Raw genomic sequence first — 26,261 nt, forward strand, 5'->3', positions numbered from 1 at the left:
TTGTGCTTTATTTGCAAACCCACCGAATTAAATAGGGCACATGGAGCTAGAAGTTTGGACTGCAGGGGTCCTTTCCCAGCCCCCATGATCTATCCATACAGTTGTCCAAACTTGTACATTAGGAGAGTCCAATGTTATAAGCAAAACCACTTAGGAGCCTCTTATCACGCATGGACGGAAGAAGCCGTTTGGTCTCCAGTGCATCCTTACTTAATCGCATCTGGAAGTTCACGCTAAGCCTCACTGCAGAATTCCATCTGTGCTTTCAACATCACCATGAAGATCTGCAGGAACATTTCCATCCAAAATGACACCACTAAGAATTGTTTCAAAAAGCCTTGTCACATCCAGATCAATGCTTCCAACTCCACCCTCTAATGTGCTATGAAAAGATTATATAAGCGAGGAAAAAAAATCCTTAACTCACGTCTTTGATGTAGTTCATCTCTTCTTTCAGCTGATTGGTGGTCCACCCATACACCACCATCTCCTTCTGCTGATTCTGATCTGATCTTCGCACCACACCATAGACAACACCCTGAGGGAGTTTCCTGGTGGGTTCTCTAGTCCGCGGGTCATGATGCTAAAAGAGAGTAGGAAGAGAGACACAGATAATGATTGACGTCTTCGGCCACGTGGAGACAGCTGTCGTATTGGGGCCACCGAATGTGGTTGTGCAGGTGGTCCCCAGCACTGGGGTGCCTGGCAATGGAGACTGCGGCCAGCAGAAATCCAGCCTGGTCTCTGCTCCCCAAGTCACACCTGTCACGGGCTCAGCCTGCCTTTACCCTGGAGGAACAGCACCTTTCCCTAATTTCTACCAAAGCCCTGTCCCCTTACCTAGTAGTGCAGCTGCAGGGCCCCGTCTTTCCAGAGAAGGCGCCTTCTCACAGAGGTGCCAGTTGGACGTGTACCATCCCTGATAACAAAAGTGAGTGTCTGAACTCTCACATTCTTGGTAATGCTGTTTTTCTCTTTATACCGGTTCCTCTGAAATGACTTCATCCTTATCACTAACTATGTGGCCTGAAATGCATGAGTCTGATACATGCAATGGAAGAATTCTGGCAGCCAAATTGTCCTCCAAGGTTAGGGCTGACCCTGGAGCCAGTTCTGAGGAAGGAAGGTGGGGTCACCTGTTGTGACCATTCATGAAGTATTTCTGAAAAGCCAGGCAGAGGCAGCATGACTTCACTCCAAATAAATCTTCCACTCCTTAACTCCCTCAGTTAAGACTCCAATCGGTGTTGAAATGCAAATACCCTTGGGAAGAGGGAACGTGTCCCAGTCCTAACACACCTCCACAGAACGAAGCCTCAAGAAACAGGAGGAAGGGAAGTTAAGATGTGTTGAGCACCTACTATAAGCTAGAAATGTTCCCTACATGTTTCATCTTCACCACCATGCTGTGAGGCAGTGACAGTCCCCTGCACTTTATACCTGAGAAAACTGAGGTTCAGAGAGATTGAGTCTCTTGATTATGGTCACACCTAGATTTAAGCCCAATTCTGTCTGACACTAAGGATATCTCCCCACACTGCCAGCTTTGTTAGATGCAGAGGGATAGAAGCAGGCCTTCACGACACAGAAGACAAGGGAGGGGAGAAACTCCAGATGAGGAACTAGACTTCACAGACAAACCAGCCTACATCCAATCTTCTTTGGGCTGACCGAGCCTGGGACAGAAGGCTGAGTGCATTCCATGTCGGCAACTCTGCTCCTCTACTCACTTTTAAACCACCTTGGCATAAATTCTTCCTATGCACCTGCAAAGTATCTTTGACATAGGAGACTATAATTTGCATTTTAAAATCATTCATTTATGGTAGAATAATAAGTACTCTGTGAGCCCATTCAGCCAAAGTTTGTAAAAGTAAAGCAAAGTTAATACAACAAATTTTCCATCGTAATGACCTCTAAGGAGGAGACAATGAGGAGGACAGGGATGCTGGAGACCAGACAACATTCGATTTTTTTCTTTATACCCTTATGTATTGTTTGTTTACAATGTGAGCTTTTTAAAGAAATAACAAAACAATGTTTTCCACTCTTCTGCACAAACTTGGAAAGAGAGAAAGTATGAGGGTGGGATGCTCTGCATTTTTTTCTGCAAAATGCTTCCACTCAAGTCCCTCATCCTTAGGTCCCACAGGCACTGAGGCAACCCTTGAAGCAGGGAGCTAAGTTTCGGTGAATGGGGGTTAATGGCTGTCAGTGGAGTGAGAAGCTGGAATTAGATATCCCTGATTACTACACAGTTCATTAGGAAGAGGAAAAGCGCTAATGAAACTCCCCACATACCAGAAAACAAAGGCATGCTCTTTCACGAACTCCACCCAGTTCCTGAAAAACAGGCTGATGCTGACCTAAGGCTTTGGGGAAATGCTGTTCTGCAAAGCAGAGGCTTTCACAGGTGGACTGGCTTACAGGAAAATGCTCAGGTGGCCGGATACAGAGGGCTTTGCCTCCCCACGCTTGCGGGAGGTGAGGACCACCACTGATGGAGGCCAACACAAACACGTCAAGGACAATGAAGTCTGTGGAACATCGCCCGAGAGGTCACAGATCTGAAAGTTACACACGTGGAAAGATATCGAAGATTCATGAAGTAAAAAATAGTAAATTTCATATTCCCATCTTTGGTTTAAAAAATGTGTGTCTGAGTATATGAAACACCTAGAAAGATGGACCCTGCCCCCTTGACGGTAGTTTCCTCAGTAAGACAGGATTGCACTTTTCCCTTCGTGCTCTCTTGCACTCTATTTTTGAACTCATTTGAAACAGACATGATCTTTGGATCATTCCTATTTTAATTTTCAAAAAATTAGAACTAAAGAATGATTACCACATCGGGGTCTCAATGAAAGACCCACAGGGAAGGGACACAGGACTCTTGCTGGGCGCAGGGCCACCAGCAGAGGCCACTCCACAAGGAGAGGGTTCCTGACGCAGCGTGAGGCGTGGCTGGGCTGGGCTGGGCAAGGGGAGGGATGTTTATGAAGAAGAGAAGGGGAAATATCTGTTGTCTAGCCACCGTACTTTATAACACTTCCTTTAATCCTCACAATAACCCTACTGTGTAAACATTACTCTTCCTTCCAAGGTGGGAGCATTCAAGTGCTCGTGTGTCTTTCCAAACCAAGGCTCGTTCCTGAACCACAAAGCCTTCAAGACGGCCAAGAGGAGAGGAGCTGGAGCCCACATCCTCGTGTGGCCCTCAGACCTCAGGGTTCTGGAAGCCTTCAGCCTGGGTCCAGGGCCATTGGGAAGAGGCAGCCCAGGATGGAAGGCTCTTGTCCAGCCTCCTGTGATCCGTCTCCCCAGGGCCCCCACGCCCTTCCAGCCTCACTGCCTCCTTGCTGTTCCTGTATCAGCCAACCTGCTTCTTGCCTCAGGCATTTACACAGGCTATTACCGCTGCCTGCAGAGCGCACTGCTGGGCTGAAATGTCCTTCCCTCAAGGTCACCTTCATTGACCCCTCGAACAGTCAGGTCTCCACAACACTCACCACAAACACGATGGAGTGACTGTTAGCATCGCTGTATATATAAAGCCTACTTCCTATTAATTGGAAGTTCTAAGAAGTCTGGGGCTTTCTTTGCCTTCTTTTCCACCATATTCCCCGGCATCCAATAGTGACTGGCACTTAACGAGTTTCTCTAACTATGTGATGCCTGAATCAGGAGCTTTAGAAGTTGGAAGAGGTTCTAGGCAATTACCTGGAATATGGAAATACAGCCCAGCTGAAGAGTCCTTGCAGATGGAAGAACAGAGAAATGATATTTGCCCCAATCATAAAATCTATATCCATAAAAGTCACAAAGGAGTGGAGACTGCTATCATTTTAATAAAACGTCAGTATGTTTTTGGTCAAAACCTGGAGAAGCCAGAAAAAAATGAGAAGAGCTAACATGTTCAGTCATGTGTTTGTAGCTAAATTTTTCTCCTCTCATATCCTTTAAGATAATCTCCCCACAAGATAAATACTAAGTTTTAGGCATGATAATAGCATTGTGATTATATTACGAGATAAACTGCAACTTTTAGAGAAACATGCTTAAACTATTTATGACATCTGGGATAAAAGCTGGAGGAAGTGGATAGGGGTGTAGACGGGGCAGGACTGACCAGGGGTTGAGGGTTGTCGGCTGGGGGAAGGGTCCAGTATTCATTACATGATTCAGTCTCCTTTCGTTTATGTTTGAAAGTCTCCATAATTAAATTTTTTTAACTTCTTTGTAATGTTGCTTGGTATTAAAAATGTCAAATCTTAAAAAATGTACACTAGGCCTGTTAAAAGCCTCCTGGGAAGGCCACAATATGCCTTGAAAACAAAAGCCTTAATAAATGCATGGAATGAAAAAGTTATTGTCAAAGAAGGGAAAAGTTAACCACCAATTCAACCCAAATCCCTCAGAGCAATGCGGCAGAATTAGCAACAGGCATCATCAGTAAACTATACAGAGAATGTCTCAATGAAACTGTCCCCTGGGATGTACGCATAGCTTAAAACTTATTTACAGGCTCATGCTACGGCCGTTTTCCATAAAGATGTACTTGGCGGCAAGTGCCTTAGAAAAGAAACTCAGCCTAAACTCCTGCTGGAAGGGTTTTACTGACGTGTGAATCCAGTGACAGATGACCGCAATTTCCAAACCCTAAGTCAGAATACAAGGTCTTACGAGGACGTAAGCTCTACAGAGGCTGTAGTCCCTGCTTTATTCCCAATACTCAGCATAAACAGATGCTCCATAAATGCGTTTTGAAGGGAAGAAGAGAGAGGGACTGTTTGGAATTGTGTCTGTGCCAGAGTATTTGGAGTGTGTGGTCATCCCAGACACTGATCTGTGCAAAGGAAGAAAAGCCCATGGTCTAGATGGGTTCTCAGAGAATAAACAATACCAGAAACACAGTTGGACATATGTCCAAACTGACGCTAGCAGACCGCCACAGCCGGCCCCGGACCCCAGAGGCCAGGACAGGCATCTGGTCATACGTCCGGCTGCCAACATGACTTAGGTGGACCCTGACATGTATTGAGTGACTTGAAAACTAGAAGCTAAGTTATTTCCAACACTTTTGGTTTGGGACCTCTTCTTCCAGCGAGGGCGGCAGCTGACTGGGGACGCTGAGCGCTGGGCCTCTGGGCATCCTATCCGCCTTGCAGGCAGAGGGGGTCACTTTCAGGAATGCGCTCTGACCTGTCTGACCTGTGTGTCCGTCTTAGCAAATTACTGTTCCTGGACATTACTCACGCTTAATGCTGTTCTACCGGATTGTGAGAAAAGTGGACACTACAGCTGAGCCAGAGAGGCTCTTCCACAGCCCGGGAGAGAAATGCGGAGGGGACAGCAGCCCTGTCTGCTCAGAGGAATGGAGACCTTTGGCTCATTAAAATGTCTGTTACTTCTGACTATCTCACAGACCGAACAGAGACCACTTCCTAAATCATCTCATGCTTAGAAAAAGACTGATCACTTGGAATGCTTCAAGCTGAGAAGGGAAAGAAAAACCTCTAACCTAGCAGAAACCTCAAAGAGAATGTGGTTCTAATGACAGTATCCTGACAGCAGGTAACTTCTTAAAGATATTACAGCCTCTAAGCAGGTAACAGCTACTCAGGCCTAAAAACTCCAGGGAAAAAGAGATCAGCTTGGGGCGGGTAATCAGGAACTTCTTTTCTGGAACCCAGCGGTATAGTACACACATTAGGTAAGTTCCTCTGACTGATGAAACAGACTTTCCCAATGGGAGAAAGCATGCAGGCGACATCACCACGATGCCAGGGCTGGGGCACAGACCCGAATTAGAACTGCAGGTCCACAGCTACTCACTGTGTGGCCCTGGGCAAGGGCTTACTCCACTGTGCCTCAGGGTCCTGAACAGCAAAATGGGGATAACACCACCAATTTCAGTTATTTTAAGGAACACACCTAGCGTGCTGCTGGGCATACCAGCAGATACTGCCTGAGTCTACTGTTAGTGGCAGTGTCTCTTCATTTCTGAGTATCTGATCTTCCACGAAATTCTCCATGTCTGTCTGGATGCTTCTGCTTGTCTCTCCACCTCTCTCCTCGTGGGGGCCTTTGCTGTTCCCATCACAGTCATCACACTTACTCTGACAGTGAAGGGCTCACCCCTGAACTGGCCTTGCTGTGTCTTCATAAAGAGAGAATCAAAATCTCAGGAGGTTAGAAACTGGAAGCGTTGCACAGTCAGCGGCCTTGCGGACAGCCTCCCAGCCCCACCTCGGTGCCTGATGACCGGGTAGGGTGGGGTGGGGGTGAGGGACGCTGCTGGGTCAGCCAGCACAGCCCTGCCCTCCCTGCAAACCACAGCCGCCGCACTTTGTTCTACGGATGGCACTGTCCTACACAGCCGTTTGACTAGACTTCCACAGCTAAAGAAACTGAAGAAATGCCAGATCCAGGCTGACACAGTTGCATCTGCTAGAAGAGGAAACTGAGGCCCCTAGAGATGCCCTGACGGGCCTGACCACTACAGCGCCTGGTCAGGCAGCTGGGACGAGAACCCAGGCTTCTTCCACCCTCCAGGGGCTGCTACTCCCGAGGTGACACACAGAGTCCCACGTGCCACAGCGGGCAGCCCCAGCCCCACCGAATCCTGACAGCACACTCCCGCACCTGGCAACAGCCCGTCATGTTGTATAAACAGTCACGCCAAGGACAAGAACTCACCCTCAGCAGGCTTGTTCATCCGGGGCTTTTAAGGGAACGAGGACTGTAAAACTGAATGGCAAGGGGAATCTCCTTTCAAACATTTTCCCAGGCTATCAAAGTTCCCGACTTTTCTTATCTACACATATATCCACTCTCCTTCACTCAGTGCTCTCCAGGATCTAGAGACCACTTCTTTAAAACCACAAGTCACTAAAGGACATCCATTGACAGTGAGATGTTAACAGCTATTTGAAACATTATCTACCTCAAGCTGTTATGTCAGTTTGGAAAAACTTCACCATTGCACAGACTCCGTCAGCTCAGGTCATACTCTCTAAAATTCAGCTATGCAGTGAGACTCTGATTCAACATGATAAGGGTTTAATAGCTGGTGTTGGTTCTTATTTCTGTGTGTGCATAAGAATACGCTGCATATAGATTTGGATAGGAATACAGATACATACACTCACAAGGTTCTCTGAAAAGAAGGGTTCAATTTCAAAACCATCTACTACCAATTTTAATTTTTACTGTTCAACAACTTAATAAACATTATATTTCACATTCATCAATTTCTCAACATGAAATCTGTGTCAACAATTTAATCAGCATTTCCTCTCCCATAATGATTTTTAATATACAAACAGAAGTCCACAGAGCTAATTCATCTGAGTCATTAACACAACTTAAGATGATAATATTCCACAACAGGGGGAAGGTATAGCTCAGTGGTAGATTATGCTCAGCCTGCATGAGGTCCTGGGTTCAATCCCCAGTACCTCCATTAAAATAAATAAGTAAATAAATAAACCTAATTACCTATCCCAAAAAACAAACAACCTAAATAAATAAATAAATTTTTTTTAATTCCACAAAGAAACTTCTCATGGGTTGAATTATGTCCTGCAAATTGATAGCACATTGGAGTCCTAATCCCCAGTACCTCAGAATTTGGCCCTATTTAGAGACAGGGTTAAGTTCAGATGCAGTCACTAGAGTAAGTCCTAATCCCAGATGACTAGTGTCCTTATGAAAAGAGGAAAATCTGGCTCTGGAGACATGCACACACAGGGAGAGCACCACGTGAAGACCAGAGTGCAGCTGAGGACTGCCAAGGGCCGCCAGCAGTTGAGAGAGGCAAGGGTTCTCGCCTGGAGCCCTCAGAGAGAATGTGGGCCCACTCATCCCCTGGTCTCGGGCTTGCAGCCTCCAAAACCATGAGACAACACATTTCTGTTGTTTAAACCACCCAGTTTGTGGCACTTTTTTTGTGGCAGCCAGAGGAAACCAACACAAAACTGAAATCATCATTATCAACAGTTCACTAAACACCTACTATGTGCAAGGCAGAGGGCTAGGCTCTGAGAGACGACATTGAAAGACTCCACATTCTCATGTGTGTGTGTATCTATTCGTGCTGTGCACCAGCGTTGCAGGAATATGTACGTATACACACGTGGAGTTCTTAGCAGCAGATGACGAGGTGCCAAGGGGGAGAAAGAGGGCAGCCTGGATGTCCTGTGGCTCACAAGAGGGGACGCTCACCCCAGCACCGGCGGTCCAGGAAGGTCTTGAGGGGAAGCAGGCCTTTAGTAGGGCCTTGAAGGATGGGAAGACTTGGATCAACTGAGAGACGGCTGGGGAGAGACTCCGGGCACAGGCTAGAGCCCTAACAAGGGGTCTGAGGAGGAAGTAGATGCCATGGGGTCAAAGGATAATTAGTAAATCTGTCCGATGAGAGTAGACCGACCCCCCCAAAAAAAAAAAAAGAGATACTATTGAGTCGGCTTCAGACAGGCTGGGTCATCACCCAAGAGGAACAAATGAGTTGACAGGGTCTGAGTCCTGAAGCACAACCAGTGTTGCCACATGGAACCAGCTCAAACTACCGGTATTCTGGCATTTATTTGCTTACAACCAAAGAGTTATTTTATTTAATAGGGAAGAAATCGCCTCATCATCTTCTACCCTTTGCTGTCATTTGCCATTGCATCTGAGAGAGGGCCAAAGCCCAGGACTGAATTCTGCAGGGAGGTTGTCTGAGGAAGAAGGTTCTAGTAAAGGCAAATGATCTTAGAGCAGGTGGGGCTAGAGAAGGAGGACGGGGAGAGGGCGGAGGGCCTGTGCTGGAGAAGGGGGTGAGAGACTTGGGAAAAGGACAGGGAGTCTGCGCAGGCACCTGCCGCCCGCCCTGCCCCCTCAAGCCCTCCTCCTGCTCTCCTTCATGTCCCCACCTCATTTTCAAGACGGCTCCATCAGGGTCCCCGGCAAGCACACAGCCCCAAGGTTAATACCCGTGAGGAACAAATATGGGAAGACACACTCTCACTGGTAATCAGGAAATGTAAGGTCCTTGTCCTGAAAGGGTCAGAACATCTTCTAAATGAGGGCACCTATGTCCCACTCCAGCCTAGAACTTTCTGGTTCTATCTGTTCACATAAATGATCCACATTTCATACTTTTAGATACTAAAATAATGCTGACACAGCCATAAAATATCTGTACTCTATACATGAAAGTAACACCAGTGGAGAACACTGCACACTAGCACGGTCACAGCAGGACGGGGCTCGGGGGGGCACAGCTGACGTGTGGGGTGGGCAGCCTCCCCAGACAGGCCAAGCTGTACATGGAGGAGTCCCGCGAGTTCTGGTCTGTGCAGGGAGAGGAGGCAAGGCCGGGGTGTACTGAAAGAGGGCTGCTCAGAGAGGGACATCATGACATCAGAAAAGATGCAGCAGGCACAGCCCGGAGGGAGGAGGAGACGCAGGACAGGCAGTTTTCTCCAGGAAGAAGCATGACGCCAGGAAGGCCCAGGGGACACAAGCAGGCCAGGCCACCAGCCAGGACATGGTGACGAAGTCACCCAGAACAGCCTCACAGTCACCACCAGGGCCTTCAGGTGCTGCCACCACCCAAGGACTTTGGCTCTGGGGAACAGCCAGCCCCACCCTCCTCCTCTCTACCCCAGTTCTTCTGCAGTGAGTCATCGACACGTCAGAGACGGACACTCAGACTGCACACCTGGTCCACCCAGTACAAGCGTCATGGCAAATAGCTTTCCCAGGCATCTCTGCCCTGCGCTCAGGTTCGCAGGAGGAGGGCGCCTGGGGTGCAGGGACGCTGGAAGGACTTTGGCCCTCACGAGCACCTGGGTTACATATGAGGGTTCAGGACGACATTTTGATCCAAAAAAAACAAACAAAATTGGTCTAATTGGTTTTTAAACTTCAAAAAGCACTGCTCAACACCAGTAAGCAAATCGGTACACAGCACGGTTACCAACGTGCATGTGACACAGAACATGATGCCTCCTTCTTTGGGAATATCTGACTCTTCTTGAGCAGTGACATGCCCTCCGGTGCCTCACAGCAGTCACCGCCCCAGTGGCAGCACCCAGAAACCCCCCACGAACATCTCCCCAGGCGTGCAACTCGGGCCCAACTCCAGCAGGCCAAATTCCCCACTGCCCCTACCATGCATTCGGGAACAGCCACCAAGGCCCTTGTCCTGTCACTCACCCTAGCCGGGCCCCGTCTCCAGCAAGGGCTCCTTCTGATTCCCCATGTGCTAAGCTGCCCACGGGCCCCTGGACCCAGCCCAGGCCCACTTCTCTGAAAGGGATGGAGAGGGAGGGGATTAGTGGGGGCAGAAGGGAATACCTTCCCCCTCAGCAAAACAGTCATCAGAGGGGCCCAGCAGCCGAAGCCTGACCACTCCTGCTCTCTTTGTGGTTATGAGCTTTTACTCCCAAGCTCTTTCTCTGTAGAATATTTGAAGCTGAAAGAAGAAACTACATAACCAAAGTACCACTATCACAAAAATACCATCTATTCAACAATAATATATGGGTTCATACTCAAAATTGTACAATTATCCCAATATGCCTTTTACAGACTTTCTATGGATCCAGGAATTAATGAAGGTTGATTCATTATATTTGATATTTAATCTCTTTAGCCTCTTACCTTCAACAGAGTCTCCTTTTTTTTTCTTTTTTAAATAACATTGAATCTATTATGGGATTCTGGCTAATTGTTTTGGATTCTTCTGTTTCCTTATTACTAGATTCAAGTTAAACAAGTTTGGCATGAATATTACAGGTAATATTGTTTACTTCTTACCTGCATCACATGAGAAGTCAGATAGCACCAGGCGGCCCCACTACTGGTGATGGTGAACTGGATCACGTGGTTGGCCTGCTGGCTGCCCTACTGTGGCACTGGACCCCGAGAGTCAGTAAGTGATTAATACTCTCAGATCCTGTGAACGTACTCCTCCACAGTGATCTTTCACCAACTAGTTTCTGCAACCACTGACGCACTGCCTTGGGGGTTATAAAACAGATTCTCTAAATTTACCAGCTGATGTAATATAAAGAAGAGCTTTCCCCTTGATAATCTTTCTCTGATTATTACTATCAACTCATGAGGTTTTTTTCAATTATTCAATGTGTTATTATTGTTATTAATTCTTTTGATGCTGAAACCATTCCATTTTTACTGGTGAGAGCCCTTTCAAACCGGCTTTTGGGTCCTTGGATATGGCCCCATCCTCTGTGTTCCCGGAGCCCTTCTCACACTTCTGGATCCTAACACTGAGACTATGATTGTCATCTTTGTTTATTTATACATCTGTCTCACCTGAAACACTGTGAGTTCCTCTAAGGCAAGGCCAAGGTCAGACGTATCTGCACGGCCCAGCACCCAGCACAGCAGCTGACACAAAGAGGCCCGCAGCTGGGCGCCCTCGCCACGGCGGGCCGCTCCCCTCCAGGCAGCCTGGCCGCCCGGGAGCTGGGCCTCAGCGCCAGCAGCTGACAACGGGCCCTTTGACTCGACTGGACGGGGCTCTTCCAGGAGAAACATGCTCCCTGTCCCTGTAACAGCACCTGGCACTAGGGCCAGCGTTCTGACCGCTTCTAGGCATCACAGCCAGTGTCCACCAAGAAGAGCAGATCGGAGGCCGGGCTTGTGGGGAGAGGCGGACGGGGCAAGTCGAGAGGGCCTGCCACCTCACAGCTGCCGACACTCAGGCTCTGTGCCCGGCCTGGGCACAGGATGGACGGAGAGGGGGTGAACCACGAGGGCACAAAGAGGAGAACGGGCCAGGGCTTCGCCCTGTGGGGGCTTACTTGCTCTTTCCTTTCAGCCTTCTTTTCGCTGGGCTCTGACGCCGGACCCTCGGGAGGCACGGTCAGCCGCAGTCTGCAGACATTTGCCTACAGGGGAGACGGGGGAGGCCGGTTAGGAAGCCGCGTGTGGGGTGGAAGGAGCCGGGGCACCCGGGGCCTCTCAGAGCCTCTTTCCCCTACTTGGTAGCGGGAGTGACGGTGCCAATCACACGGGGGGCTCTGGGGCAAGGCCAGCCCTTGCCGGGCTCATCATACGCACTCGACACCCCCTGCTCAGGTTTTATGTTTTCCGTGTTTAGGGAACTACTAAAGACTTTCACAGTTCAGACATTTTTTTTAAATGGCTCATGTTCCGTTACAGTACAGAATGGTCTTATTTCACATCCACAGACCAAAATACAGCTGGAGGGATAGAGGCCAAATTACAGCCAGTGGCGATGGGGTGTGAGGGTGCTTTTTTTACTGGACTGTGTACTGGATTTTTCTATAATAGACAGGTACATGTTTAATCACAAATATTTTTTTAAGTCTCCATACCCGTGTTCACAGCAGCATTATTTATAATAGCCAAAAGGTGGAAACATCCCAAACGTCCATCAATGGATGAATGGATAAGTAAAATGTGGTAAATACACAGAATAAATGAGTACTATACAGCCTTACAAAGGAAGATAATTCTGACACATGCTACAACATGGATGAACCTTGAGGACATAAGGCTAAGTGAAATAAGGCAGTCACAAAAAGACAAACGCTGTACGCTTCCAATTATATGAGGTCTCCAGTGTAGGCAAATTCAGACCAGACAGAATGGTGGTTGGTGATTGCCAGGGGCTGAGGAGATGGGGGGAAGGTACAGAGTTTCAGTGTGAAAAGATGAAAACATTCTGGAGATGGATGATAGTGACGACTGTGTAATAATAACATTGGACTTAACGCCACATGATGTTTACTTCACCCTATTGTTATAGCCGAGTCCTGATGTAACATTTCCCAGAGAAAAGTGATCCTGCCATTAAATTGAAAAAAAAAAAAAAAAAGAGGTCCAAAGCAGCCAGCCCACAGTGATATGGGTCTGATTCATGAGTGTGTTGCTTGTCCCTGTTTTGGGTTGAATTATGTCCCCCTAAAATTTATATGTTGAAGTCCTGACCCCTAGTACTGCAAAATGTGACTCTGCTTGGAAACAGAGTCTTTACAGAGGTTACAGAAGTTAAAATTAGGTTGTTAAGGTGAGTCTTAATCCAAAACGGCTGGTGTCCTTACAAAATGGGGAAATGCGGAGACAGACGTGCATACAGGGAGAACGCCAGGTGAGCATGCAGAGGAGGGGGGCCTGAAACAGCTCCTTCCTCACAGCACTCAGAAGGAAGCAACCCTGCTGACACCTTGATTTTGGACTTCCAGCCTCCAGAACCACGAGACAATACACTTCTGCTGTTTAAGTCACCCAGTTAGTGATACCTTTTTACAACAGTCCTAGCAAACTAAGACACCCCTCCACCTGGTTTGCAGGCTCATGGATCTGCACTGGTCCACAGGGCAGCCTCTGAGCAAAACTACCCTTCATCCCAGATGCCCAGGGTTGGACATGATTGTTAAAGATCTTAGAAGTCCAACCTGCCAGCTTACAAAGGCCCCCCTCACCCAACAAGGTACTGGCAGGTGGATACCCAGCCTGAGGGTAACATTTTCCACGTACAAGTGAGAGCCCACTTGGGGCATGTTAGTGCTTCCACACACACCACTGCCTCCCTCTGAGGCACCCCATTTTGCTACCTGACACCTCTAACTTCCTGACAATGAGCTTACAAGTTCTTGGTCAGAACACCTACCTGATGGACTAAGGGAGCTCTCAGGGGCTGCAGGAGAATTCCCTTTACTCTTGGTGGGCTTCCTGTCCCCTGAACCTCCTCCCTTCTGTACTAAACAACCTTAGGTCTTTCAGCCACGATTCGGTTTCAAGATCCTTCTCTCTCCTCGCTCTCCTCTGGGCAAGCTTCGACCCCAAGGACCCCAGGGTCAGATGTAGCCTGACCCCCAGGGATGTCACTCCCTCTTATGTAGACAACTTTGCACCAAACCTTCAAGGCTCATCACCAGTTATGCTGGCCAAAGAGAAACCAAACCATTCCAGCAGATAGCTCTCAGCTGACAAGCAACAACACTGATGGGAATCCAAGTGCCTGCAGAGAAAGGCAGCCCTCTGACTTCAGGCCATTTGGACTGAATGAAACCAGCTGGCATTTGCACAAACATCAAAGTGTAACTCACACCAGCAGGCAATCCAAGTCTGTGATGCTCAATAATCTTCTCTGATAGGCTGGATCTGAGCCACAGCATAATTTTGCAGCGAAAAGGAAATGATTTTCTCCTGCACCACACTCCCCGCAACACACACACGTGTGCACACAGATGTACATACCGGCACAGGTGCACAGACACACACATACACCGGTTCCAACCCCTACTAGGCTGTGTTGACTATGGGCAAGCTATTTGATCTCTGAATCTCAAGGGTAAAAAAGCCGGGAAAGGAAGATGTCTGGCACATAGTAAGCCTCCATCAATGTTAGATATTTGTATTATTATCTAGATATCATCCTCCTACAAGCTTGAAAATGATACAGGCTTACTTGGCTTCCCGGCTCTGCTTTCCATGATAATAACAATTTGGTCAATGGGTCTAGTGGGAATTAGTACTGCAAGTGATACCTTTTTTAGGGTGACTGCCCTAGAGGGGTAATCCCTCATGGCAATAATTTTCAGAATAAACTAAAGACTGAAGAAAAGACAAGGCTCAGAAGAGACTCCATGGGTCCAATCACCCCAAAATGAGAAGTCCCCTCCCGACTGAGACAATTCTCTATCTGTCTATGCAGAACTCTGATATTTTTCAACACACTTCCTGCAGCTCTCCCCGAGCTGTGTGGATTCCACAGTATACAAAACCTCAGGAAAAATAGAGTGCATTTCTCTAAGCTCTCAGTTCTACCTGATGACAGAAATGAATTAAAATAAAACGAACATGTAAAATAAACATTTGACAGCAAAGCTACATGCCAGGTGCAGCAGGTGCTTGAGGCTACACCCAGACCCCTGTGTGAATGTTTACACTCGTCATTACAAGTGCTTTTATGGAAACACTGAGGCACGGACTACACGTGGAGCTTGCAGTCTGTTAGCAGTGCTGACCCACTGATGGACAGACTGCACAGACACAATTTAAACCCAGCCTGGAACAGCATCAGGTGCTTCCTAATAAGATGGCCAAATGAACTGTTCTGTGGGGAAAAAAAGTTTGCTTGAAAAAATGTTAGGAATAATCCCATTTTTGTTTTTTTAAACACACTCTGATAATTTGTGTACGTTATGGAAAAAATGCCTTTAAGGAAACACAACCAACTGCTGGTGGTGGTGGTGGTGGTGGCAGTGATCTCAGGAAAGTGGGATTTCTGCACTGTTTGCAACTGCTCCAAGTACATGCACATTTTAAAATTAAAAATCATAGTAGTGATAGCAATAATAAAGATTGAGAGAGGCTGTATCAGAAAGAGAAGAGAGCAATCCTTTCCAGACCGACAGGACAGCTTCAGGGAAGAAAACATCCCAAGGTCTAAAAGACACTGAATTTCCTAACAGAAGCACCAAGTAACCCCTGAATGAACCCACTAGGCTGACCCAGGAGAGTTTATCCCCCATTAGTCATTCACTTTCAGGAATCTCCCTTTGGGAAAATCTCCCACTGAGTACAATCAAGGCAGTGTTGCTTATCTCTCTGAGCATTTTATGATGCTGACCTTCATGGTTTCCTGACACGCAAATACCCAGAGCAGCCCAGGCTGGACAGGACTGAGTGGCAGGTAAGATAGTTTGTTCCCAGGGGTTCCCATAGCAGCTGGCTCAGCCTTGTGTTCTGAACAGAGGAGAGCCGAACCTAACTTCCCCTGAACACTAGTGCTAGACCAGCTGTCCCTACAAGTGAGGGTCCTTCCCAGTGGATCAAAAGCAGGAAGATGGACTTAGTGCACTCCATCACTTAGTTACAGAGCACCCACAACTTGTAAAATAGCTTTAAAGGTTATGAGGGTACCAGCATGGAAAGAAACAACCAATATGGAAAGAAACAACCAATATGGAAAGAAACAGCTATACCCGCGGGAGCTCACAATCCAGATATATACCCACCCAGGGCAACAGACAGCCCTTGGTGTAACATGGTGAAACTGTACTTTTTGGGTTCCAATTTTGTTTCTGACACCTACTAGCTATGAAACTTTTGGAAAGCTACTTGATCTCTATTGCTTCGGTCACCTTAGTGGTAAAGCAGAGCTGACAATACTACAGAACCACTCTCCTGGGATTGTGGCAAGGATTAAATAAACTAATACATGCCAAGGGCTGAGAGGAGTTCCCATAGTAAGTGCTCTGTAAGTGTTCTTTTTTTTACCATGGGAATATAGGAAGGAGAGCAATAACCTTAACTGGTGGTGGACGTACATGGGAAGGCTCCTAGAGATGACACTGGAGCTGGGTACAGAAGGACTTTCAGGGGCAATGAGTTGGGAGAATCCAACGTCAGAATAACAACAGACAATTCCCAGAAAAGGCACTCACTCCAGGCTGGCCAAAGGCACAGACACTGGCATGTTCTGAGAATGGTAAATGGGCCTGCAGCCTGAGCAACAACGGGAGAGGGAAAAGGGCAAACAGACAGGGGCCAAACTCCGACAACCTACACATGCCTGATGGAGAAGCAAGGCCTCTAATGGAAGACAAGGGGGAGCCATTCAGATTTTTGGAGAAAGGGACTAACACTCAAATCTGAGTTCAGTGATGCAACAGCATCACTGAGTATCTCCTATTATGTTCCACACACTACAAACTGGACTGGAAGGGAAAAAACAGGGCTCCCAAGCGAGCCTTGAACCTTAATTGCTTCTGTAGCCCTTACAGCACTCAGCACAGTATCAACACACAATAGGCCCTTGCTCAGTAAATGTCAGTGTGAGTTTCTTTTTAGGCTGAACTAAAATACAATATGGAGAATGTACCTGAAACTCCCCAAAGGGCCTTCCACTTTCTTCAAACCAACCCCCGTGGGAGGAGTAGCAAGGGAGGGGCAGCGAGCATTCAAGCTTCCTCCACAGGAGGAAACACAGCCGAACCCTTGTCTGCAACGAGGGCACCTGGGAGCCAAGCTGGTCCTCTGGAGACTTGTTTCCGACCCCCTTTGTGGAGGCAGTGGGCTGGTCTCCATCTAGGGGCGATTCTGGGATCCATGTACCATCATGCTCTCAGCTTCGGGTACCTGGGCTCCCCCGAGGGAAAACTGTCCATCTCAAACAAAAAGGGGTGGAGGAGATGACCCAGGGAGGTGTCAGGTTGGCTCACCAGTCTATAAACATGCATTTCCCTAAGGAAATGAGCCAAGTGCATTTACATCTCCCTCAGGCCTGGTCCACTTTGTGAAGGTGGGTCCCTGCCCAGCTCCACCTAACAACAGAAGGTGTGGCCACTAGGGTTCCGGCTGGGAGGAGGGACACCACAGTCTCTGCTCAGCACAGGCAGGGTATCTCTGGAACACACAGGCGGAACAGGGCCTGCCCTGTCTGGAGTAGGCCTCTTGGCCCTGCTGTGGCCCTGAATTTGCAGGACTGATTATCTATATCAGGGTGAGGCAAACTTTTTCTGTAAAGGGCCAGATAGTAAACACTGAGGTTTTGCAGGCCCTGTATAAACCACTCTTAGCTGAGAGTGTACAAAGCAGGCCGCGGGCCGGATCTGACCCCAGGATCGTGGCTTACTGACCCCTGATCTGCATATGCGGACACTTCTTCCAGGTGGTATGAAGTGGCCTGGAACCCCCTTTCCTGCGTCAGGGCTGACTCCAGACAAAATTCATAAATAAGAGGATGGCGGCTTCTCCTTCTTGCTCTACCAGGCTCACTTCTGTACCAGGCTCACAACATGCCCCTCAGGCCAAGACCCAGAGACAAAACACAGGTAAATGCATGCACACAAAGACCTGAAGTGTTAGGACTCCCCACCCTACCTTCCCACAAGGCCAAAGGGACCTTCCAGAACAGGGTCCCAGGACTATCTGCATTTCCAAGAAAGCCATCAGGGGACAGTACGGTTTGGAAGGAGTCCCCATCCTTGGCCGCACGTGAGAATCACCTGGGGAGCTTCCTAAACAATCCCAATTTTATCCTCTGCTTGCTGAGGTTCTCACTTAGACAGCCTAGGGTGGGGCCCGGGTGCAGGTATTTTAAGCTTCTCAGTGTCCCATGTGTAACAAGAGTCGAGAATCACTGACTGAACCAAAGGATGAAACTGACGGTACAACAGGATGAGGCAACTGGCATGTTTGGAGGCCTCCCCAGCGCTGACCAAGTCCTCACCTGGGCCCGCACTCCCAGCCCCTGGGCACCTGCTTCCTGCGCAGGTGGGCCAGAGGCCACGGGCTGGCTTCCTCCCAAGCCTCTCTTCCTGTTTTCCCATTTGCCAAGCCAATGTTAAGTAAGCGTGGCTCCTTCAGGGCCCTGGTGATACTCCTCTTCTTGAGCACCTATTACACCAGGCCTGGGGAGGGGAGTCCCTAAACCTTCATCTCATGTAGTTAATCAGAGGTACAAGCAATGATGAGGTGCATCGGCCTCTAGGGGAACACAGAAGAGCTGACCCCTCCTCAGAGAAGCATGAGAAAAGGGAGAGGTGAGGAACAGCATTACAAGCTTGGGGAAGAGCAAGTAACTTGGAACATCTGGAAAGAGTGTGTGTGAGAAGGGGGCAGGGCGGGCAGAGGCCGCATCAGGAGGGCCTGGTGCTAAACCTGGGGGTTTGTACTTGTTCTTGGCAGGAATGAGGGGGCTCTCACTCCAAAAGAGGAGTTGGGTGACTGGGTTTTTCATTTTAGAAAGATCACTCTGGCCTTAGATGACCAAGAAGAGTCAACAGTGTGACAGACATTTAGGAAACATCACTCATCTAGGCAGGGAAAGAGGCAGACACCTCTGTGTGACCCTTCCGAGTGCTGGGGAACACCGGAACACCTTTAGGCTGAGAGAGGTGGCAGCCGGAGGCTAGAAAGCCGCAAATGCCTGGAATCGCTGAAAGAAACCTAGGTGAAAAGACTTCAGCGCAGTCTCTGGTTAGTTGGCCCTGGATCCACAACTCCCTGCACTCCTATAATTTTTGAGGCTGACTTGAAAGGCTCTCCTAAGTGCCCAGAAGCTCAGTGGTCACACCAGCCTCCGGGTCTCAGGTTTTCCTTAAGAGTCGCCAGAAATCAGGTCTCTTTATCCTACATCTGACACAGCAAGATGGGTGAATCAAGGCAGAGAGGTTGGGACATTTTTTTTCTGAGCCTACAACTCACTTTTTTAGTGGCAGAGGCTTTTTGGCTAAGTCCTGGGGATACTAGGGTTCCAAAACCCCTCAACTGGGCGCGTCAGGGGCTGGCTCAGGAGGGCCCCTCTAAACAGGAGAGCAGCTAGACTGTCTCCTGGGTACAGGCAGCCCCCTGCCCACCCCCTCCCTGGAGGACACTGCAGCCAGCTTCTTCCCCCAGATGCTGAGGTCCCATGGCACCCCTTGTCCCTTCCTCAGCACCCCACAAGACAACATGGAAGTTTTGCACACAGGTGTTTCTGTGAACGGAAAGGAAGTGAGGTAAACACCTGTCGGGCCCATTCACCAGCCAGCTAAGGAGAATTCTTTATTTTGAGCCAATCAGACAGAAATGGGCCCCAAGAGTGGTGCATGAGTAAGGAAGTGATGACCAGCAGGCTCATTCCAGTTTTTAACAGAGGAAGCCCCTGCCAAATATAAAGAAATGTTGGCAAGGGCGGGCCAGGAGACAGTCTTATCCCTGTGGCCTTGCTGGGTTTTGTTTTGTTTTTCATGTGCTACCGAGGGTCCACATACCAGTAACACCAGCCAACAGTCTCTTATCATGGACAGAGCGTGGTGCTGGGGGAAATCCTGGACACATCTCTCCTCTCACACTGCCCTGGCTGAACAGCTTAACCAAAAATATTTGGCTGCACAAAGCAACACGTGCCTTCCCCCCAAAGCACACAACCTGGCCACACAACTGACCTATCATTTCAAAGTCCCATTCGCTGGGATTAACCGCATTTACAAAATTCTTTTCAGAATGATGAAGCACTGTCAATATTTTTTTTAATGTTTTCTCCAATTCTCCAAGGTCATCAATCTGTCTACGGTGTTTCTCCAGCCAATTTATCTTCCTGCTGTTGCCACAGATAAAACTATTTTTAGTGTACAACTGGTTTGAAGGCAGGCTTTTTTTTTTTAAATTTTACAACCCGGGCTGTTTGGCATCCATAAATGCCTCTCACAGGCTTGTTTATCAGCTGACAGAAATTACTCTCCCACCTTTTTTTTTTTCCCTCTTGAGAGATTTCAGATACGAAGGAAGTGCAAATTGTAGGTGGCAGCTATTGAACAAAGGGTAACTGGTGACAGTCCGGTCTGGCCGCACCACCCTGGACGGCTGACGCAGAATGCCCTGCTCAGTGTCAGCTGTCACCACCACTTCTGGCTGGCTTGGATGTCTGGAACAACACATCCTGGTTCCCCTGCAGTCCCTAATTTGGTAAGCTCTTTGGATGAAACAGCTATGTTACTTTACTGGCTAATGTGTTATTGTTCCAAGACCATCACCTGTCCAATATCAGAAAGGAAAGTCAGAATGATAGAGTTTATTGAAAAACTTTCAACTTCGGGAACACTTTTTTGCTTTTACTTGTTTGGTCTACAATTTTATTCTCAAGACATCTTGTTCTTGTTTTTCAAAAAAAAAAAAAAAGTGTTTTGCCCTAAAGCAGATCCAGTATGCCACTGTTACACAATATACGCCAAGAATTCCATTTAGATAAATGATACTTTCTTTTTTTCAGAATCCCAAATGTGTCAATCACCCTATAAATTCCCACTCGTCCTGCAAGACTAAATTCAGACGTCTCCTGCTGAGGGAGGCCTTCCTCAGGTGCTTGGAGAAGAACCTTTCCTTTTAGCTTCCACGTAACCTTGTCAACACTCTGCCCCTATTATTACCACCATCACTTTGTGTGACGGTAGTTTGTGACATCTGCCTCCACAGGTAGAGTGCACCCCGATACCTAGCCCTGCATCACACAAAAGATCTGTAAGTGTTGGTTAATCAATCAATCAAGCATCAGCTCACTGCCGCGCTCCACACATACACATGCGTGCACACACAGTGCATGTGCCATCTGCAAATCATAAGCAGAGGTGGAAATCACAAAGGGAACCCTAGGACCCTTAGATGTCTTCTTTCCAGAAGTAGCAACCATGTGCTCAGAGCAGCCCTACATGGTCTGATTCAGGACACCAACCCCTCCAGTTCAAAGGATTTCAGTTGTCTTATCCAAGAGGCAAAGCTTTCTCAATAGTGTGTCCACTGTGCCAGACACCATAGCACTTTCTGAAGAAATATTTGAAAGTAAATACTTAAGAAAAAAAATCTTCAGAAAGGTTATCTAGTACACTAGTCAAATCTCCATCCACCCATGATAACATTCTAGCTGCCCAACTAATGCCCACTCTGGAAGGAGACTCAAGAGAATTTCATGCAATCCACACAATCTGGTCCCACGCATGACCCTGTCCAGGCTCAGGGCTTTTCAGTGACTTCATTCTTTCTCAGTTGCAATTTCATTCCATATGACAATGATTTCCATAAAAAATAAAGCAAACAGCCCTCTTGGAGTAAGGCTGGGACTGGTTGGAAACCCACTTGGATGTAATGGAGATCTTGCTTTATGAGGCTAATGACTGGACAGCCAGAGTTCTGTCAACCCTAAGTATCTGGAGTACAAACAGTGCACAGGTACACACCAGAACCCATCAGGTGGCCCACGCCCAAGAGTAACAGTGCCTTTCTTCTAGAGCTAAAGAAAGGCAGCACTGAAGGTGACTGCTGATCACCTGGATGAGGTATGCAAAATCAAATAAGCACATCTACAAGACTAGAAAACAGGTAAGAGTACCAAAGGGGAACTTAGCTTGCACTTAACCACCTGTTTGGCTAAACCTCAGGGAAATACGATTAGAGAAGTCTCAACCACAAAAAAAAAGGCACCAAATAATGAGTACTGAGTATCATAATGAATGGATGAACCAAAAAAGGCACAGACCAAGGCCCTGGGCGTGTGCCCGGAGGCACCAATCTTAGAAGAGAGATGAAACGGGAAAGATGTAACCTGTGGCTAGCATTTCTTTCACAGAGCACCTGGAGAGGTGAGAAAAGATGCAGCAAAGATGGCAGAGAAACACTGCTTCTCCAAAGGGCAACCTCCCTGGAGATGGTACCCAGGGCTACCCCTGCTGCCTCTTCACTAATATGTAAAATAGAAAGAAGAAAGTGGTTGCATGGACCCACAGCTGGGCTTCTGGGTGGCCAGCTGCTCGCCTCTCCTTTGTAAAATGAAGCCTACCTTGCTAAGCCCACTCCAAACCACTGTTACTCTATCACCAGTGGGGACAATGGGTCCTTTCTTTTCATCACTGGAATGAGGAATGTTTCGCTGGTAAAGACATTTATTATCTTTGAATCCTACGACAGAGACACTGCAGAAATGTCTCCCTTGCTTCTTAAACCAGTGCCACCCATACACTTGGCCTGACAGAGGAGCAGGAAGAGGAAATGTCTGGGAATTCCAGAAAGTCCCCCCTAAGCCCTTTGAGCTACTAGGGCACCTCTGAAGTGCAGGAAAAAAGGGTCCCCTCCAGAGCTGGGACAGGTCTGGAGCTGGGACAGGACGGAAAGTTGCGTGCAGGGTGGGGTGTCGGGGCCCAGGGACCGGACCCCGTGAGTCTCCACCCCTAGACCCCCGCAGCCGGGCAGCCTGGATGGAGAATCGGGACAGTGGGAGCTCCCGACCCCAGCTACTCACCCTCCTGCTGGGTGCCCCAGGAGCCCTGGAGCCTCCGCCCGAGAGCAGAGTGACGGTGGATGTGGAGCGCAGCATCCCGCAGCGGCGCCGCTGGCGGGCTCAGCTTCTCCCCGGCGGGAGAATAAGCACTCGGCCCGCCCTGCTCTGGGGGCGGGAAGTGGGGCGGCGCAGACCGGCAGCGCGCAGGGCAGGGGAGGGGCCGGGCCGGGGGAGGGGCCGGGGGCGCGGCCCGCGCTCTTGCCTGACCTGTTAGGCTACATTTCCTTCCAAGGGCACAGACCCAGCCAAATTTGTCCGCCAACCTCCCCTCCCACAGCTCTGCACCCTCCCAGGGTCAGTCCCGGGGCGGGAAGGAGCCCTGCACCCCTTGGACGTACAGGCTCTCTCTACGGCCTGAAGTGTCAAGGTCCACCTACCTGTTTATCCTGGGTGCTCAGTACCCATCCCCACACTTCGCTGCCCCAGGAGGCTCTGGGATGGATGGGACCCTCACCTCACGTCATTTGTGCAATATTTACCGAATGCCTACCATGTGTCCCTCCTAGCAGCCAATACAATCACCCGGCCCCTGTCCTATGGGGCTTGCAATCTGGTGGGGACATCGATAAATGACAGCTGTCAGTGCTTTGGTAGAAGAGGTGATGCCCATGGGAGCTCACAACCGGCTCTGGAAGTTGGCCTGTGTAGGAAAAGGCCTCCCAGAGGAGGTGATGACTAACCTAAGACCTGAAATACAAGTAGAAGAAAGCAAGCATAGAGCATTCATATTTACTCATTTGCTCGTATTTATTCAGTGGCTACTGTGACACCGTCTGGCAAGTACTTTGCATGTATTAACTCATTTAATCCTCACAACCACCCTTTGAGGTAGGCACTATGATTGTCCTGTATCCCCATTTTGCAGATGAGGATGTTGACTCATCAAGAGGTTAAGTAACACAACAGGAGCTCCCCTGGCTGGAAAGTGGCAAATCTCCAATGGACCCCAGTCTGACCAGAGTGCCGTGCCTGTCCACTCTGCTGCCCCCTAGCAGAGAGAGGAGGGAATTCCAGGCCAAAAGAAATGGCAGGTGCATAGATGGCAGAAGGCAAAAGAAGCTATGGTATATTTTTTTAGGAACTGAAAATACCCTAGAGCAAGGGGCCAGTGGTAGAGAAGCACCAGAAGGGAGCTGGGCCATGAGGAACCAGGTGTGCTTAGCTGAAGGCTTTGGCCTTTATCCTGAGGATAAAAGCTTCTCACCAGGGGAAGACAATCTCTCTCCTCACCTTTCGAAGCCCAAATACTCCCTCCCTACCAAACTCTCCAGGACCCTCCTGCCCTGAACACTTATACTCATGAACCTCTCAGCTCTTTGAGGCCATGTCTTCCATTGCATGTCTGTCCCCTTCCCTAATGGTAAGCTTTTGGGGGCCGAGGGAGTAGCCTCACCCGTCTCTAAATTCCAGTTTGGCACCAACAAGGAAGATGTTCAAGAAATGTAAGGAATGTTGCTGAACAGATGTCTCCTCCATCTGTCCATCCTTCATATTGTTAATACTTTCTACACTATATTATAGTCCATTGCAAAAGCAGCAGACTACACATTAGCTTGTGAGCTGCTGGTGCAAGTGATCTTGTCTAGTACCTGCCTACCCAGTACCTAGAACAGTAATTGACATGTTGCAATTGCAAGGTAAATGTCGAATGAGTGAAGAAATATTACAGAGCAATACTTCAACACACTCATGATGAAGCAAAACGAAAACTAAGATCCTTGCTAACCCAGCTTCTAAGGCAGGTGAGGGACTCCAAGCTGACTCCATCTGAGTGATTATTCCAGGTGAGGGTCTCCATGCACTTTGCCAGCTGCAGCGGCCAGAGCCCCAGGGTGGTGTTGGTCCCAGCTAGGAAAGCTCCCCATACTAGCTGTCACCAAGGGCTGTGGGTGGTGTGGGCGGGCAGATGCCAGGCTCTGGTTTATGCCACAGCCCCTCCATGCCAGGCCAACACCTAAGGAACTGCAGAAGAGAGGAATGTGAAAAGCCCTCAGAAAGTGGGAGAGGAGGAGGACGGAATACACGAAGGCAGGTGGGACTAAGAAACCAATGGAAAGGTGGATCTAGCCCAGCAAAAGTCAAAAATGAAGTCCCACAGTCTCTAAACTATGATGACATCTATAAAGAGTTCTGGGAGAAGAAGACAAAAAGGAAAGATTTTTTTTTTTTAAAGAAGAGTCAAAAGCCGAGCACTCCTGCCCCACCGAGAAGCCCTCCCTGGCCTACAGGACTGACAGTAGGAAGAGGACAGATATGGGTGCTGGTAGGGACAGTCACTCTGCTCCCTTCAGCACGGCCCCAGTCTACCCTGAGCCCTCTGTGAGCACTGGTGACGGAGCAGTGCCACTGTCTGGGTGGAGGGAACAGACGCTATGACAGAACTCAGGTCTGCCACCCTCCCTGTGCACAGTAATAGCCACATAACCCTAAGAGCTGTCCTGAATTTCTGTGCTGAAGTACAGGTCTGTAGAAAATTGACTGTATACACGCCCTTCATTTTCCTGAAGTCAGTCACTGGCTTGCACCTCCTTCCCCCACCCCAGCTCCTAGACTTCTCTCTCGTATCCCTTTCTAAGTTGTCCACGGTGCTCTCTGCAGAACTCTCTCCAAACTCTCTACAGGCATCCTTAGTTGAGGGGCTTATGATAGGACCCATTTCTGCAGCAAAGTCGTCAGTGGCAAAGACTATTGTTAGTTCTTGGCAGAAACAATCAGGAACTGAATCACTGAACAGGTCACAGAGCCCTAGCAACCGGGCTTGTTGATATTTTGTGCCTTCTTCACTTTTACGTCTCCGAAGCTTCCCTTTTCTCCCCTCCCATTTAGCTGTCCAACATCCCAAAGTCCTGGCATGTTCCCATTCTGAATGCAAAACAGAGACCAAACTTTCACAACAGAAAAAGGACACAGTTCCAACCCAAGGACAAGGGTATTGAATTACAAAGCCCCTTTGGATAAAGTAGAACAAGAAACACCCCGTTTCACCAGGTGTCTGAGAAGCAGAGAACAGGGCCTAGAGATAAGGAAAGCAGTCAGAGAGGAACCCAATACCCCAGGCAAGTCACCCAGATACACAGAATTTATAAACCTGTCTAGACACGGGGGCTGGAACCTGCTGCTGGTCCACTCTGGGGAATGGGACTCCCTGAAAACAATCCTGTGTTCACCAGTTAACCCATGGACAAAGGTGCAGTCAGCAGGGCAATAAGCCAATTCACTGAACAAACACGTACCACGCAGATACCACATACCAGGCACTGGGGACACGGAGTAAGACAGCCCCCTTCAAGTAAAATGACAGCAAAGACTTAAACAGCACTGACAGTATTCAAAGTCTTAAAGTGCATCGGCTCATTTAACCTTTCTAGCAACTCAGTGAAGAAGGTACTATTATGTCCCCTATTTCGCAGATGAGGACACAGGTTGGGGAAGTGACTTGTCCGTAGTACCAATGCGGGTA

At 48.5% G+C, this 26,261-nt stretch overlaps 1 protein-coding gene across 3 annotated transcripts in view; it reads right to left on the reverse strand.

The window, feature by feature from the left end:
- The window catches only part of MYZAP (myocardial zonula adherens protein), a 105,545-nt gene that overhangs the window by 59,413 nt on the left and 19,871 nt on the right, over positions 1–26,261 (reverse strand). For 2 of the 3 annotated variants that reach the window (XM_006210965.4, XM_072962345.1), the window contains exons 1-3: positions 22,763–22,933; positions 11,817–11,903; positions 428–583 (exon numbers count right to left, since the gene is read on the reverse strand). In XM_006210965.4, the coding sequence (XP_006211027.1) occupies positions 428–583; positions 11,817–11,903; positions 22,763–22,837 (318 nt within the window). In that variant the 5' untranslated portion in view covers positions 22,838–22,933. Of the gene's footprint in view, positions 1–427; positions 584–11,816; positions 11,904–22,762; positions 22,934–26,261 lie in introns of those variants that run through there. The other variant, XM_072962346.1, reaches the window with a different exon arrangement.

Source organism: Vicugna pacos, chromosome 6 (genome assembly GCF_048564905.1).
Source record: "Vicugna pacos chromosome 6, VicPac4, whole genome shotgun sequence".
Lineage (NCBI taxonomy): Eukaryota > Metazoa > Chordata > Mammalia > Artiodactyla > Camelidae > Vicugna > Vicugna pacos.